A 12,997-nucleotide genomic window follows, 5' to 3' on the forward strand; every position below is an offset into this window, starting at 1 on the left:
TTTCTAAAAACAATGTCTTTGTTATGACCGAGGAGCCCAGTCATGCCTTCAATTCTCTGTAGAAGGAAATGACTCTGCACCTCAATTTTGGCTTACCTAATTTCACTCACTTATTTGTTATTGAATGTCATGCTTCAGGCATAGGTATTGGTGTTAATCTTATGCAAAAAGGTCACTTGTTGGCCAACAATAGTGGGGCTATTGCGGGTGGAATCCTACCCTAGTTAAGCTACCATCCTCAAGCGGATGGTCAAACAGATGTGCTTAGTTGATGCTAGAGACTTATTTGTAGTGTTTGCTAGTGATAGGCCCAAGGAATGGGCCTCATACTTTCAAAAAGCAAAATAATCGTAAAACTCTCCCTTCCATAGGTCTTTGCAAACTTTACCCTTTCAGGTGATGTATGGCCGCCCTCCCCCACCATCTCAAACTACTGTTGTGCACACCAACTGAGTGAGGGATCTTGAGAAGACACTGCTAGAATGAGATGACATGATAGAAAACCTCAAACATCATCATATGAAGATAGGATATGACAAGAAGCATAAAGAGCCTCAATCTTGCTTACCTCAGACTTCAACCCTGTAGATAACATTTTTTGGCTGCCTAGACATCAAAAGTCTTTCCAACACTTTTATGGCCCCTTCAAGGTGATTGGTCATGCGGGCCACTATAAATAGTCCCTACACTGACCTGGCTCTCTTTTCTTGCTCAACTTTGCCTTAGCCCTTGGCCATCTTAAATAAGAGAAGAGTTTGCCACAACAATCATTTATGAATTGAAGTCCCCATGTAGTGGGATCGCTCTCCAATTGAAGATACATAGGAAGTCGAAGACGAGTTCCTTTACAAATTTCCTTCCTTTCAACCTTGAGGACTAGGTTAATCTTCTAAAGCGTGAAATATTAGGACTATACTGTAATTAGTAGGATATTGTGAATACATTAAAGGGGTAGTTTTGTAATTGTGATTAAGGAGTGCATACTAGAAGATTTTTATTTTATTTACCTTCTAAATAATAGTAGTAGTAATAATAATAATAATAATAAATAAATAAATAAATAAATAAATGTCTAAAATTTGCATTTCCCATTTGTATTACTTCACACTAATTCCTAAGGCATTGTTTGAATAACTGTGAAACTTCCATTACTAATCAATCTGTAAACTAAATATTCATCAATGGTATCTTCCCATAACCTCCAAAACAAGGTTGCAAAAAAATATATATATATAATATAATAAAAAAATAAAAATAAAAATTACATACAATAACATATGGCACATTTATACAATCAACCTCTTTGCATTTCTCTTTAAAATAATGGATTTTTTTTCAGTACCTTCCTTGCAAGGTTACGAATATCTTCTTTAGAAGACTCACGAGATATGCGAAGAAGCTCCTTCATTGCCGCACTAGATACCAAATCATGGGCATTTTCATCTGTACAAGAAAAAAAATTAGAATTTATTGAAGTTTTTTCTCTGCACAAAGATCACGAACAGTGGTAAAAATAACAACAAACACTGATAGTCACACAGAGTTTGAACATAAAAATTTAGAGGCAGATGTTTAAGGTACATTAAAGGCAGAAAGGGTTGTAAACTATGCCTAGATATAGACAACCCTATTTAGTTGTTGCTTATGCAACATAGGAAAAAGAGATTTCCGAAAGGCTTCATTCCTAAACGATCGCTAGGAAAGAAAAAAAGGGGGATTAATTAGGAAAGAGCTGCTAAGAGGAGAGAGGGATGACTCAACCTCGGATTAAATACAAGTGAACCAAGTGAACTAGAGCGAGCAGGAGGAGCAAGCAAATAGAGGCAGAATGAAGCAAGAGTCCTAGATTTTAAGGAACAAGGGAGTAAGAAAATACTCCCACTCACACCAAAGAGGCAGGCGATAAGCCTGTAAAAGAAAGGCAAGACAAACTATTCTCAGCATCGAGGAAGTGCCGCACCTAGGGTCCCATGTTGATTACAAGCTCAAAAGAGACAGAAGCATGAGAAACAGTAGTCTAGTGTTGGAATTTGCACAAGAAGAAATGAAGGAAGAGATTAGACTTTACAGACCCTTTCCCTTATTTGTAACTAAAAAAATTTTAATTTATATTAATGTCCCTTAAATTCATAAATCTTAGGAATATTGTTTCTACAAGAAATAATTTTCTAGCAACTAAATAAACCTAATTAACTTAAATTCATATCTTCACACTCCTACAAGCTGGAGCATATAGCCTGATAATGTTAGAAATCTGTCTCACAATCACCTTAAGCATAAAAAAAGGAATTTGTCTTAAAAGACCTGACTCAACACAAGTGAACTTCTTTAAAAGAGGAATCCTAATCTAGAAGGAACTCTTGGTGTTGCCCATAGTACTTTTCAACAATAAGAGGTTTTTAAAGTAATGGAGCGACTGAAGCAACCAGAGAGGGATACAGGGAAGACATGTACGGAGCGACGGGAAAGAAGTACGGATTGGCTGGAACGGCGATCGGAGAAGAGTACGGATCAAATGGAAAACGAAAATCGATCAGAATGACGGAAGAGTTGAATGTTGTGCAGGATTTTGAAGTTTTTGGAGGGAGAAGAAGTGGTCCACTGGATGACAAGGATCGGGACATTGAGAGGCCCGCGAACACAACTGTTGGCGCCCGTACTGCCACTCCTTTTCGACTGGGAGAATCTCATCCTGACACACCTCCCCCAATAGTTGCCGGCATTCTTGATGAAGCAAATGGAGTCCCTCAAGATGACGATGATTCTCGAGGATGGCAGGTTGTTGATCATCACACTACAAGCAGAAGATGAGCTCACAGGAAGCATGGTAATGCTGAAGGTCGGACCTAGGGCCTTCTCTTTCTCTCGTGCACCAGATCGTAATGGCCAGGTTGTACATATCTCCTCTGCGATGGGTAACAAGACCTTATTCATATCCATCCCTTTCATTGCTTGTGCTGCCTTCATCACCCAATTCGAAGCTACCACCCAGACGCAAGCCTCGGCTAGGACCTCCAAGGAGCTCTAGACTGGAAACATTATATTCCCTATCTCGGTGCATGTGTACAAAGACTTTGTGAGTGAAAAATTACTCAAAGCAGAGACCAACTGATCATGGGGAGAATCTACATCCCAGAATCCTCTAATTCTGGCTTTGGTTGGGAGCAGTTCAAAGCAAACATCATTCACATCTCCGCTACCCATGATACCTATCCCCCTAAATCCTCAAACCAATCCTTTCCCACCTCTTCCAACCCCAAATCCTGCGCCCCTGTTACTCTCTCATCATTACCACTCATCAATCCACACTCGATTTCCTCATGATCCTTCTTTGGCTGATGAATTCCCTTTACCTCACTTACCAGCCCAACCATTCCTACCTGAATGACCAAAACTGGCTCCTCCATTTTCGTAACCATGCGGATGCAGAACTGGCTTTGTTCACCTCCCTCACCCCAGATTCGCCCACCTTCAAAATCAGCTGTTGACCCCTTTTCCACCCTAAGCTGCTCCTCAGTCAATGGATTTGCATCTTTGGGCTCCCTGCCGAACTCCGGCAAATGGAAGTCTTTCGACAAATTGTTGATCGTTTTGGACAACTTGTAATGCTGCATGATGATACCTCCCGGATGTTTCGCCTCGACATGGCCCGTCTCTTCATCATTCCCTCGCAGCCAAACTCGGGCTGCTCTCTCCTCAAAATCACCATTGATCCCCATGTCTTTTGGATCAGGGTCTGCTTCCTGAACCCAGAACATGGCGCCACTCCTGCGGTTGGCAACCCTTCGGCAATGGACCATGATGTGGACTCGACAGCAGGATGAGTCATCCAGTGGCGACACGGATGAGTGGACTCAGTGGGGCTATGAAGAACATTAGGCAATACATTTAGGCATTACATGTTCTTTTATTTCTTTATTTCATGAATGTTAAGTAGGAAAGCCTTAAAGGGCATTATTGTAATAACTTTCATCTCGGGCCTTGGCTTTAAGAGGCTATCGAATGGATTGAGAAAGAAAGCCGAAAATTACCAAGGATCTGTGTTCTCCTTCAACGAACCAGGGTCGGCATTCCCCTGGAACCCAAGGTGCAAGACTCCCTTTGACGAGCCTGATCCCCTCCTCTCCATCGATTTCTCCAGTTCCATCGTTCCATTCCGTTTTATCATCCTAAATCGTCACCATAGGTTGTCCGGGCAGAACAAGGAGACCTGGTTCTGATTCGGAAGTGCAAGAAACCCTCTCCCACCATTGAATTACTCGTTCTATGGTCAAAGACCACAACATCTTGGTATCAGAGCAGGTCAATATGGGAGAGCCATCGAACAATGAAGATTGGATAGCCACCGTCAGGGGAATGATACAAACAGAGCAGGAAGAAACCGAGGGGCGTCTGGCTATGTTGGTGGACAGCAGATCTTCTCAGGTAAATATCCAAGTTCAACATTTAGCTTCTAAGATTGACAAATTGATGGGGGTAAGAAACCCCACCCTCGTGAAGGAGGGAGGAGCCCTGCGACTACGCAGGGAGACCAATTTGTTGGACGAATAGAACATCCAACTAATGGCATGAGCTCGGGTTCAAGCGGTGGGACCATCCCGAGGTATACAAAATTGGACTTTCCAATTTTTAAGGGATCTGAGGACCCTTTGATTTGGCTCTATAGGTGTGAGAAATTTTTTTCCCATCAAAGGACGGCTGACATAGACAAAGGGCTGGCCACATTCCACATGCTCGATGAATCGCAACTATGGGGACACCAGTTAGAAATGGAGAATTTGAACCTGGACTGGGAGAAGTTTAAAGAATTGTGTACAATTCAGTTGGACTCCAGCTCAGAGCAATCCGTCAGGGGATTTAGTCTTACTGCACCAAACCGGCACAAGTTGAGCAATATCAGAAGGCCTTGCAAGAAAAATTGGCCAGAGCCAGCAAGGTGGTTCGGGTGGATCAACAGGTGGGGTTCTTTACTGTAGGCTTTGACAGAGTCTCTCAGGTTAGAGGTGGAACTCCTTGCTCCCTCTAATTTAGCCTGAGCGATGAACTTGGCCAGAACATTAGAGGCCAAACAGAAACTTCAAAACCGTGGGCCTACCATTCCAAATCCCTCTCAATCTCCCAAACCCAGTGCGTCTCAACCGGCATTCATCAGAAAATTGAACAAGGCAGAGATGGAAGACAGAAGATCACAAGGCTTATGTTATAATTGTGATGAAAAGTACACATTTGGACATCAATGTCAGAAGTTATTTTGGTTAGAAGTGGATGATGAGGAGGAGGAAGCCCCAGAGAGCGCAGAGCCAGTGGTGGAAGAAAAAGAACCTGAAATTTCTCTCCACGCCATTACTAGCCTCCAATCCACCAAAACCATGCAACTTTGTGCTCTCGTCAATGAGTAACCTCTTCTAAGTCTGGTTGACTCAGGGAGTACCCATAATTTTATAAGCTTCAATGCGGCACAACAGTTACAACTTCAAGTGCAGCCTCGTCCAGTTGCTTCAATGTCAGTGGCTAATGGAAAAAAACTTCCAAGTTATGGGATTAGCAAGGTTGTGATGTTTTCCATTGAAGGTCATCAGTTTGAGGCAGAATTTCTTATTATCCCTCTAGCCGGATTCGATATGGTTCTCAGAATTAAATGGCTGCAAACGTTGGGGCCGATTTTGTGGGATTTCGTCGCTTTAACCATGAGTTTTGAGCTGGCCGGCCACCAATTCACATTCAAAGGGCGCAAGGCTGAAGTTCAGCCACAAGTACATCTACTCCAGCAGCAGCCTCTTTCCTCTACGTCGTTAGAAAATTTATTGGAGGACTATTGCGATATTTTTCAGGAACCTACAGGTTTTCCGCCTTTGAGTCATTGTGACCACAAAATTTGTTTGAAGGCTGGCTCTGAGGTGGTGGTGGTGCGACCCTATCGCTATCCACACTTGCAAAAAGATGAAATTGAAAAACAATGCAAAATGATGCTCGAACAGGGACTCATCAGAAGGAGTATGTCTCATTTCTCTTCTCCAGTCTTACTGGTCAAGAAACAGGACCATACTTGGAGATTTTGCGTGGATTACAGAGAATTAAATGCCAAGACGATTAAGGACAAGTTTCCTATCCCGGTAGTCGATGAATTATTAGATGAACTACATGGGGCTCCGTTTTTCACGAAGTTGGACTTGCGTTCGGGATATCATCAAGACCGCATGTATCCTCCGGATATTCAGAAAACAGCATTCCGTACTCATCATGGACACTTTGAATTTATCGTCATGCCCTTTGGTCTCTCCAACGCCCCTTCCATATTTCAGGCGTTAATGAATGAGGTATTTACTAACTGTCTCAGAAAGTTTGTTCTCCTATTCTTTGATGACATCTTAATTTTCAGCAAGTCATGGTCTCAACATTTAGAACATCTCCACATGGTTTTCCAAATTATTCGAGCCCATCGGCTTTACTTAAAAAGGACCAAGTGTACATTCGGCAGCCAACAGGTAACTTATTTGGGGCACATTATTACAGCATCAAGGGTTTCAGTGGACCTGGGAAAATTTGCAGCTATTACACAATGGCCTGTACCGAGCAACATTTCAGCTTTAAGGAGTTTTTTGGGCTTAGCCGGATATTATAGAAAGTTCATTCCATGGGTGATTTGGTTTGACTTCAGTTGCTGGCAGCAAGCCCAAACTCGGATGGAGTATTATGATCAAGGCCACAGAGACATTCAGTACAACCAAGGTGATTTGGTTTGGCTCCAGCTCCAGCATTACCGACAATCTTCTATAGCCCATAGCAGGCACAAGCTCTTGCCCAAATATTTTGGGCCATTCGTCATTTCTCAGCGGGTGGGTGAAGTCGCCTATAAACTCAAGCTTCCTCTAGACGCAAGGATCCACGATGTTTTCCATGTGTCGATCTTCAAACAATTCAAAGGCAGCGTCCCTCCTCTCACTTCGTCTTTACCACCCATGGAAGACGGGCAACTTTCTATAATGCCAACCAAGATTTTAAACGCTCGGTAGAATCAACAGCGCCGGGAAGTGTTAGTTCAATGGTCCCACTCTGACGCCACCAATGCAACTTGGGAGGACATCGACGTCTTTCAACAGGTCTACCCCACGTTCGAGATTGCGGACAACCTCGTTTTTAAGGAGGGGAGTGATGTTGTGGACTCGATAGCAGGACGAGTCATCCAGCGGTGACGCGGATGAGTGGACTCAGTGGGGCTGTGAAGAACATTGGGCATTACATTTAGGCATTACATGTTCTTTTATTTCTTTATTTCATGAATGTTAAGTAGGAAGGCCTTAAGGAGCATAATAACTTTCATCTCGGGCCTTGGCTTTAAGAGGCTATCGAATGGATTGAGAAAGAAAGTCGAAAATTACCAAGGATCTATGTTCTCCTTCAACGAACCAGGGTTGACGTTCCCCTGGAACCCAAGGTGCAGGACTCCCTTTGATGAGCCTGATCCCCTCCTCGCCATCGATTTCTCCATTTCCATCGTTCCATTCCGTTTTATCATCCTAAATAGTCACCATAGGTCGTCTAGGCAGAACAAGGATACTTGGTTCTGATTCGGAAGTGCAAGAAACCCTCTCCCACCGTCGAATTACTCGTTCTATGGTCAGAGACCACAACAGACCAGCAGCTCCCCAACCTGCTTTGCCCTTTGGATATTGACCTCCCTCCTTTATCTTCAAATCGGACAAATCCCATAACCTCTCACTAGGATAACCCATTGCAACAAGTTATTTCGAATTCAAATTACCCACCTAATCCCTAGCAGTGTACCTCGACTGACGAACCTGACCCCATTTTAATGGCGTTGCCCCCTTACCTAGAGATCTTCTCTACCACCCATACCAATCACCCCAGTTTCTTCGAAAATGACCTGATCTTCCATTTCGATGACTACATCCCAAATCAGATTCATATGTAGGATAAACCACCGAACTCAATCAATCCCACTATTACTTTTTCGTTTGACCACATTCCTAGGTCAACTCTCCCTAATAATATAACCCCCCCCCCCCCCCCCCCCCCCCCCCCCTTCTACATTCGACAATGCAATGAATATTGTCACCCCCCAACCATCTCCCCCCTTGAAAAAACCTAGAGACCTGATACTTACTTTCCATGCCTCTTCAAACTTTGGCTTTCCTCCGCCTCATACCGCTCCAGAAATGTCCATGCCTTCATCTCCATCCGACCCAATTCATCGATCCAGCAAAATCCTAATCCCAACTTTACCTCCAACTTCCCCTACCATGAATCAAATATTGAATCTAGCTCTCGCACCCCAGCCCCATCCACCTCACCCAGGGAGTATTGCCTCTCATCAAAGGGTGATCACCTACCAACATAGGAACATGGCCCCTACCCAAACTGAGGGTCTAGTGTAGCAAGGCGAACCCAGCCTTCCTCCAACTCGCTACCCAATTGACCTGGCGACTGGAAAACTGATTTTCCCTCTGCCTGATGATGACTATAGAGCTTTCATTGCTACCCTCCAATCGGAAAAGCACAAATACGACGGCGATACATGCAATGAGATGATAAGGCTAGCAGATATTGTGTGAGTCATCTATCAAGGCCCACTCCAGGGATAAATCGCAACCCTGGAGTCAATAGAAGACAAAATCAATGATTATTCTCTCATGGAATCCCTGTGGAATTGGCACTACTCAAAAGCGGTCTTCTATCCGTGAACTAATTAAATTTTGTAAAGCCTCGTTTTTCTCCAAGAAACAAAAATCTCAAACCAAATTGTCTATGATCTTTGGAGTTGGCGAAACGTGGCCTGGATTGCAGTTGATGTGATTGGCTCTACCAGGAGTATATTGGCGATGTGGAATTGCAACTTTGTGGAAGTTATTGATGAACACATTGGTGAGCATTCGATTAATCTGCTCATCAGGGATAGAACCAATGAAAATTCTTGGGCTATTACTGGGGTGTAAGCCAGCACAATAGCTTCTGGGAAGAGCTCCTTGATATTTCCCTTCGCTGGCAGAGTGGATGTCTGCTGTTTGGCGACTTCAATGCCACAAGGTTCTACTCTGAAAAATTCCTCCCTTCCAGGTGTATCACTACCACCATGAGGAAGTTTGCGGATTTTATCGGTAGCTGCGAGCTCGGGGACATTTTACTTGGACCAACGGTCAGCACCAAAACCCTATCCATTCCAATCTAGACCGCTTCCTAGCCAACGGAGAATAGCTTCAATTGCACCATCATGCCACTGGGAAAGTCCTCAACCACCTATGTTTGGATCATTGGCCGATCTCTATTGACACTCATGTGGATAATTGGGGCCCCAAGCCGTTCCGCTTCGAGAATCCCTGGACCAATGTGCCTTCCTTCACATATATGGTCGCCTCAATCTGGCCTACCCTTGACTCATCTGGTGACCCCAACTGGTCCCTTCCCTAGAAATTCAAGCTTTTGAAGCAGCATATTCAGACTTGGGCAGCCTCTCACCATTCGGGTGTTAAAACCACCCAAACTATTATCCTCACTCAGCTCATGGAATTGGACAACCATGAGGAAAGCCACCCCTTGACCTTACAGGAGTTTCAAACCCACAATAATCTTCAACTCCAGCTGCAAGACCTCTCATATTCAGATCTCATACGCTGGAAGCAAAGAGTTCGCTACAAATGGATTACCGAGGGGGGTGGAAACACGAGATTTTTTCATTCAATGGCGTCTGCCCAGCACCAATCCAACTGGGTCTTTTCTCTGTCAATTGATGGGAAAATTACCAGCGATCATGACACCATTTCTAACCCCTTTTTTTAGCTTTTTTGCAGATCTCTATCGTGAGGAATTATGTCCCCGGCCAAGACTCCAGTGTGTCTCCTTTGCTAGACTCCCTCCCGGGATGGCATCCTTATTGGATTGCCCTTTCTCTCACAAGGAGGTTGAGATCACCACCTGGGCTTAGCCTCTGCCCATGCTCCGGGGCCATATGGATTCAATGGGGAATTCTATAAGCTTTGCTGGCCCGTTATCAAGGATGATATTGTTGAGATGGTTCAATCCTTCTACTACCGTGCTCTCTCCTATAAGAGTATGGCCGCTTCCTTCATCGCTTTGATCCCCAAGAAGCAATCAGCTGAGCATCTGAGGGACTTCCGACCCATTAGCCTGACCTCCAACCCCTACAAAATCATAGCTCGGATTTTTGCCAATCGCCTCTAAGTTGCTATGCCAGTTCTGGTCCACCTTTGTCAGTGTGCTTTCATCCATGGCCGAAACATTCTTGATTCTTCCATGGCCTCTCATGAGATGTTGGAGCACCTTCGTTGATCTGGAAAACCTTGTTTTACTCTAAAATTGGACTTGGAGAAAGCTTTTGACCGAATCTGCTGGTCCCTTTTGGATGATCTGCTAAACAAAATGGGATTCGGGTCTAGGTGGAGGTATTGGATACATAGCTGCATTTCACCTACAACCTATTCTATTTTACTCAAAGGTACGGTTCTGGAATACTTCAAGGGATCGAGGGGTATTCGACAAGGGGACCCCCTCTCCCCCCTGTTATTCAACTTAGTGGCTGAATACCTATCCAGTCTAGTCCGAACAGCTAAATTGATTGGCTGGCTCCAACCAGTTTCCCCTCATGCTGAATTTGATATACCTTTAATACAATTTGCGGATGACACCATGTTATTCGGTGCGAGTACTATTAGTGAAGCTCAGCGCATCAAATCCTTTCTGGGTCTGTTTGAAATGACATTGGGACAAAAAATCAGCTAGAGAAAAACGTTTAATTGGTTTCAATATTCTTGAGAACACACTTCAAACTATGGCGGATCTGATGGGCTGCCAGATTGGGTCCCTCCCTACCACCCACCTGGGGTTTCCCCTTTTCATCGAGTGGCCTCTCAAGCAATTTTGGAATCCAGTCATTGAAAAATTGGAAAGGCAATTGGCTACTTGGTGTGAGCGCCTCCTTTTCTCAGCCAAGCATTTAACCCTCCTTCGGGCAGCTATTGATGGTATACCTACTTTCTTGGAAGGTAATCTTACCTCTTGAAGAATAGGAAGTAGACAGTGGTTACTAGACAAGTGTTGAAGTAAAATATCGAGCAATGGCACATACTAAATGCAAAAATTTTGGGAAGTGTATTCTAACCGAATTTGGCTTCTTTACCTTCAAGTATATGCAAATGGCAAGTGATAATCAAACTGCCATTTACATTGCAAATAATCCAATGTTCCATGAGATAACTAAGTACATTGAGGTAGATTGCCACTTCATTAGAGATGCAGTGATGAAGAACTTGATCTCTAGTCCTCATGTTCAGTCCATTGAACAGTTAGGTGATTTTTTCACCAAGGTACTTCCCAAGCAATAGTTTGATACATTTGGTAGCAAGATAGGCATGTTTAACATATATGCTCTAACTTGAGGGGGAGTGCAAAAAAGGTAGAATATTTTGTTTTCCAATGTTTTTTTCTTTTAAATAGTGCTGAATTATATTAAAGAGCTAAAAGTTTAGCTAATCTATCAGCCGAGGAGTAGTTTCCCAATGTTAACTACAGTAATGTTTCCTTTGGTATTTATTTTTATGCTATAAATGAAGACATAATTTTAATTTGAGCTGCATTAGGAAACTATTTTAATAAAGGCATAGAAGGATGGGGCTATTCCTTTCTCGTCTCTCCTCACGTTGTTGCACCCTTCTTCTTTCCCTTTTTTTTCACAAACCCCAATATACTTCCCTTATTTTCTCTCTTTTCTCTACTCTCTCGAAATTTCTGAGTTTTTTTTATCATCCTCAACTTTGGTTTTCACTTTAAAAGAAATCTCCAATATTAAAAAATGGAGCTAGAAGAGAAGCCCTCACCAAGAGTCTCGGTGGGCATAACATTGTACTTAAATATCTTATGCAAGGGAAGGCATGAGCTTCCATTTAGAATTCACTAATTAGTTTGTGCACAATCTAACAGATCACTAGCTCTACTCATTAGTTTGATATGTAATCTTGTGAAAGAAGAAGCGTGAAATACTAATTCACATACCATTTTGTGCTAGATGACAAAGAGCTAGTTCAATGTGGCGCCGAGTAGGATCCACAACTTTACTACAGTTTGCAGTCATCCACGTAAGTGCACCATCCTCAATGAGAATAGATTTTCCTTTCCTCCTTCCTGTATTAAGAAGTAAAAGTTAGCTCGCTAACAAGAGATTTATATAACACATATACTAAGACGGAGTCAATGCCCCCATGGACATATCATAAGGGCAAAGTGCTCCATCTACTCATGCAAATAAACAAAGAGCACCTTGACTAATTCCTCGTGATTCACACTTTGCAAAGTTTGCTATCCCTCTAGCAATCTGCGCCATGACTTCGCTGTATCCACAACTAACCATTTTAGTCAGCATCCTGGTACCACCATCTTCTATAAGCATATCATGTAATCTTTCTGTCACTCGGAAAATAGATAATAATCAGTCATGTGATGCCAATGGTAAGAGTATCCTAATTCTGTTTGAATAAACTTGAAAGAAGATTAGAGGCATCATGAAGGAAGTTTTCTGCTTGTATATGCAAGCTTAGATTCAACATTATTCTCTGGTTGTGCTTGTAAGGACACTAAAGAACAATAAGAGTGTAAGAAACTTTTGCCTTTCATCTAGGATTGCAACAGGTCGGATGGGGTCAGTTTAGGGAAACTCGTCCCTGCCTAGGCAACTTGCCACATGAACTTGTCTTTGAAAAACCCGTAATGGGTTGGATTCCAACCTCGTCCCAATCTCATTCCCATAAACAAGCAAAAATAAATTTTATGGAGTTCACACAAGTAATTTAGAGAAATCCGATTATCCACTTAGTTGAAGAAAAATTTAGCTTTCAACTAGCATACATTGGCTCCTAATATTCTGTGTATGACGACCATTATTTCCTCCCCAGTTCTTAGAGCAGGTATAAATGAAGATAAAACAAGTTCTAAAGCATAAAGACCTATTAAAGTTGGATCCAAGTCTAAT

The 12,997-nt window shown here is 42.9% G+C and overlaps 1 protein-coding gene across 2 annotated transcripts in view; it reads right to left on the minus strand.

Moving 5' to 3' along the window:
- Positions 1–1,183: 1,183 nt before the first annotated feature.
- LOC137943895 (kinesin-like protein KIN-UA) overlaps positions 1,184–12,997 on the minus strand; it is a 63,306-nt gene continuing 51,492 nt past the window's right edge. Inside the window, exons 17-19 of one of the 2 annotated variants that reach the window (XM_068789321.1) lie at positions 12,289–12,432; positions 12,025–12,153; positions 1,184–1,443 (exon numbers count right to left, since the gene is read on the minus strand). In XM_068789321.1, the coding sequence (XP_068645422.1) occupies positions 1,316–1,443; positions 12,025–12,153; positions 12,289–12,432 (401 nt within the window). In that variant the 3' untranslated portion in view covers positions 1,184–1,315. Of the gene's footprint in view, positions 1,444–12,024; positions 12,154–12,288; positions 12,433–12,997 lie in introns of those variants that run through there. The other variant, XM_068789322.1, reaches the window with a different exon arrangement.

The sequence above is a fragment of the Aristolochia californica genome, unplaced genomic scaffold (assembly GCF_029961685.1).
Source record: "Aristolochia californica isolate CCGP_79_NKW_82.1479 unplaced genomic scaffold, dmAriCali1.0.hap1 SCAF_11, whole genome shotgun sequence".
Classification (NCBI taxonomy): domain Eukaryota; kingdom Viridiplantae; phylum Streptophyta; class Magnoliopsida; order Piperales; family Aristolochiaceae; genus Aristolochia; species Aristolochia californica.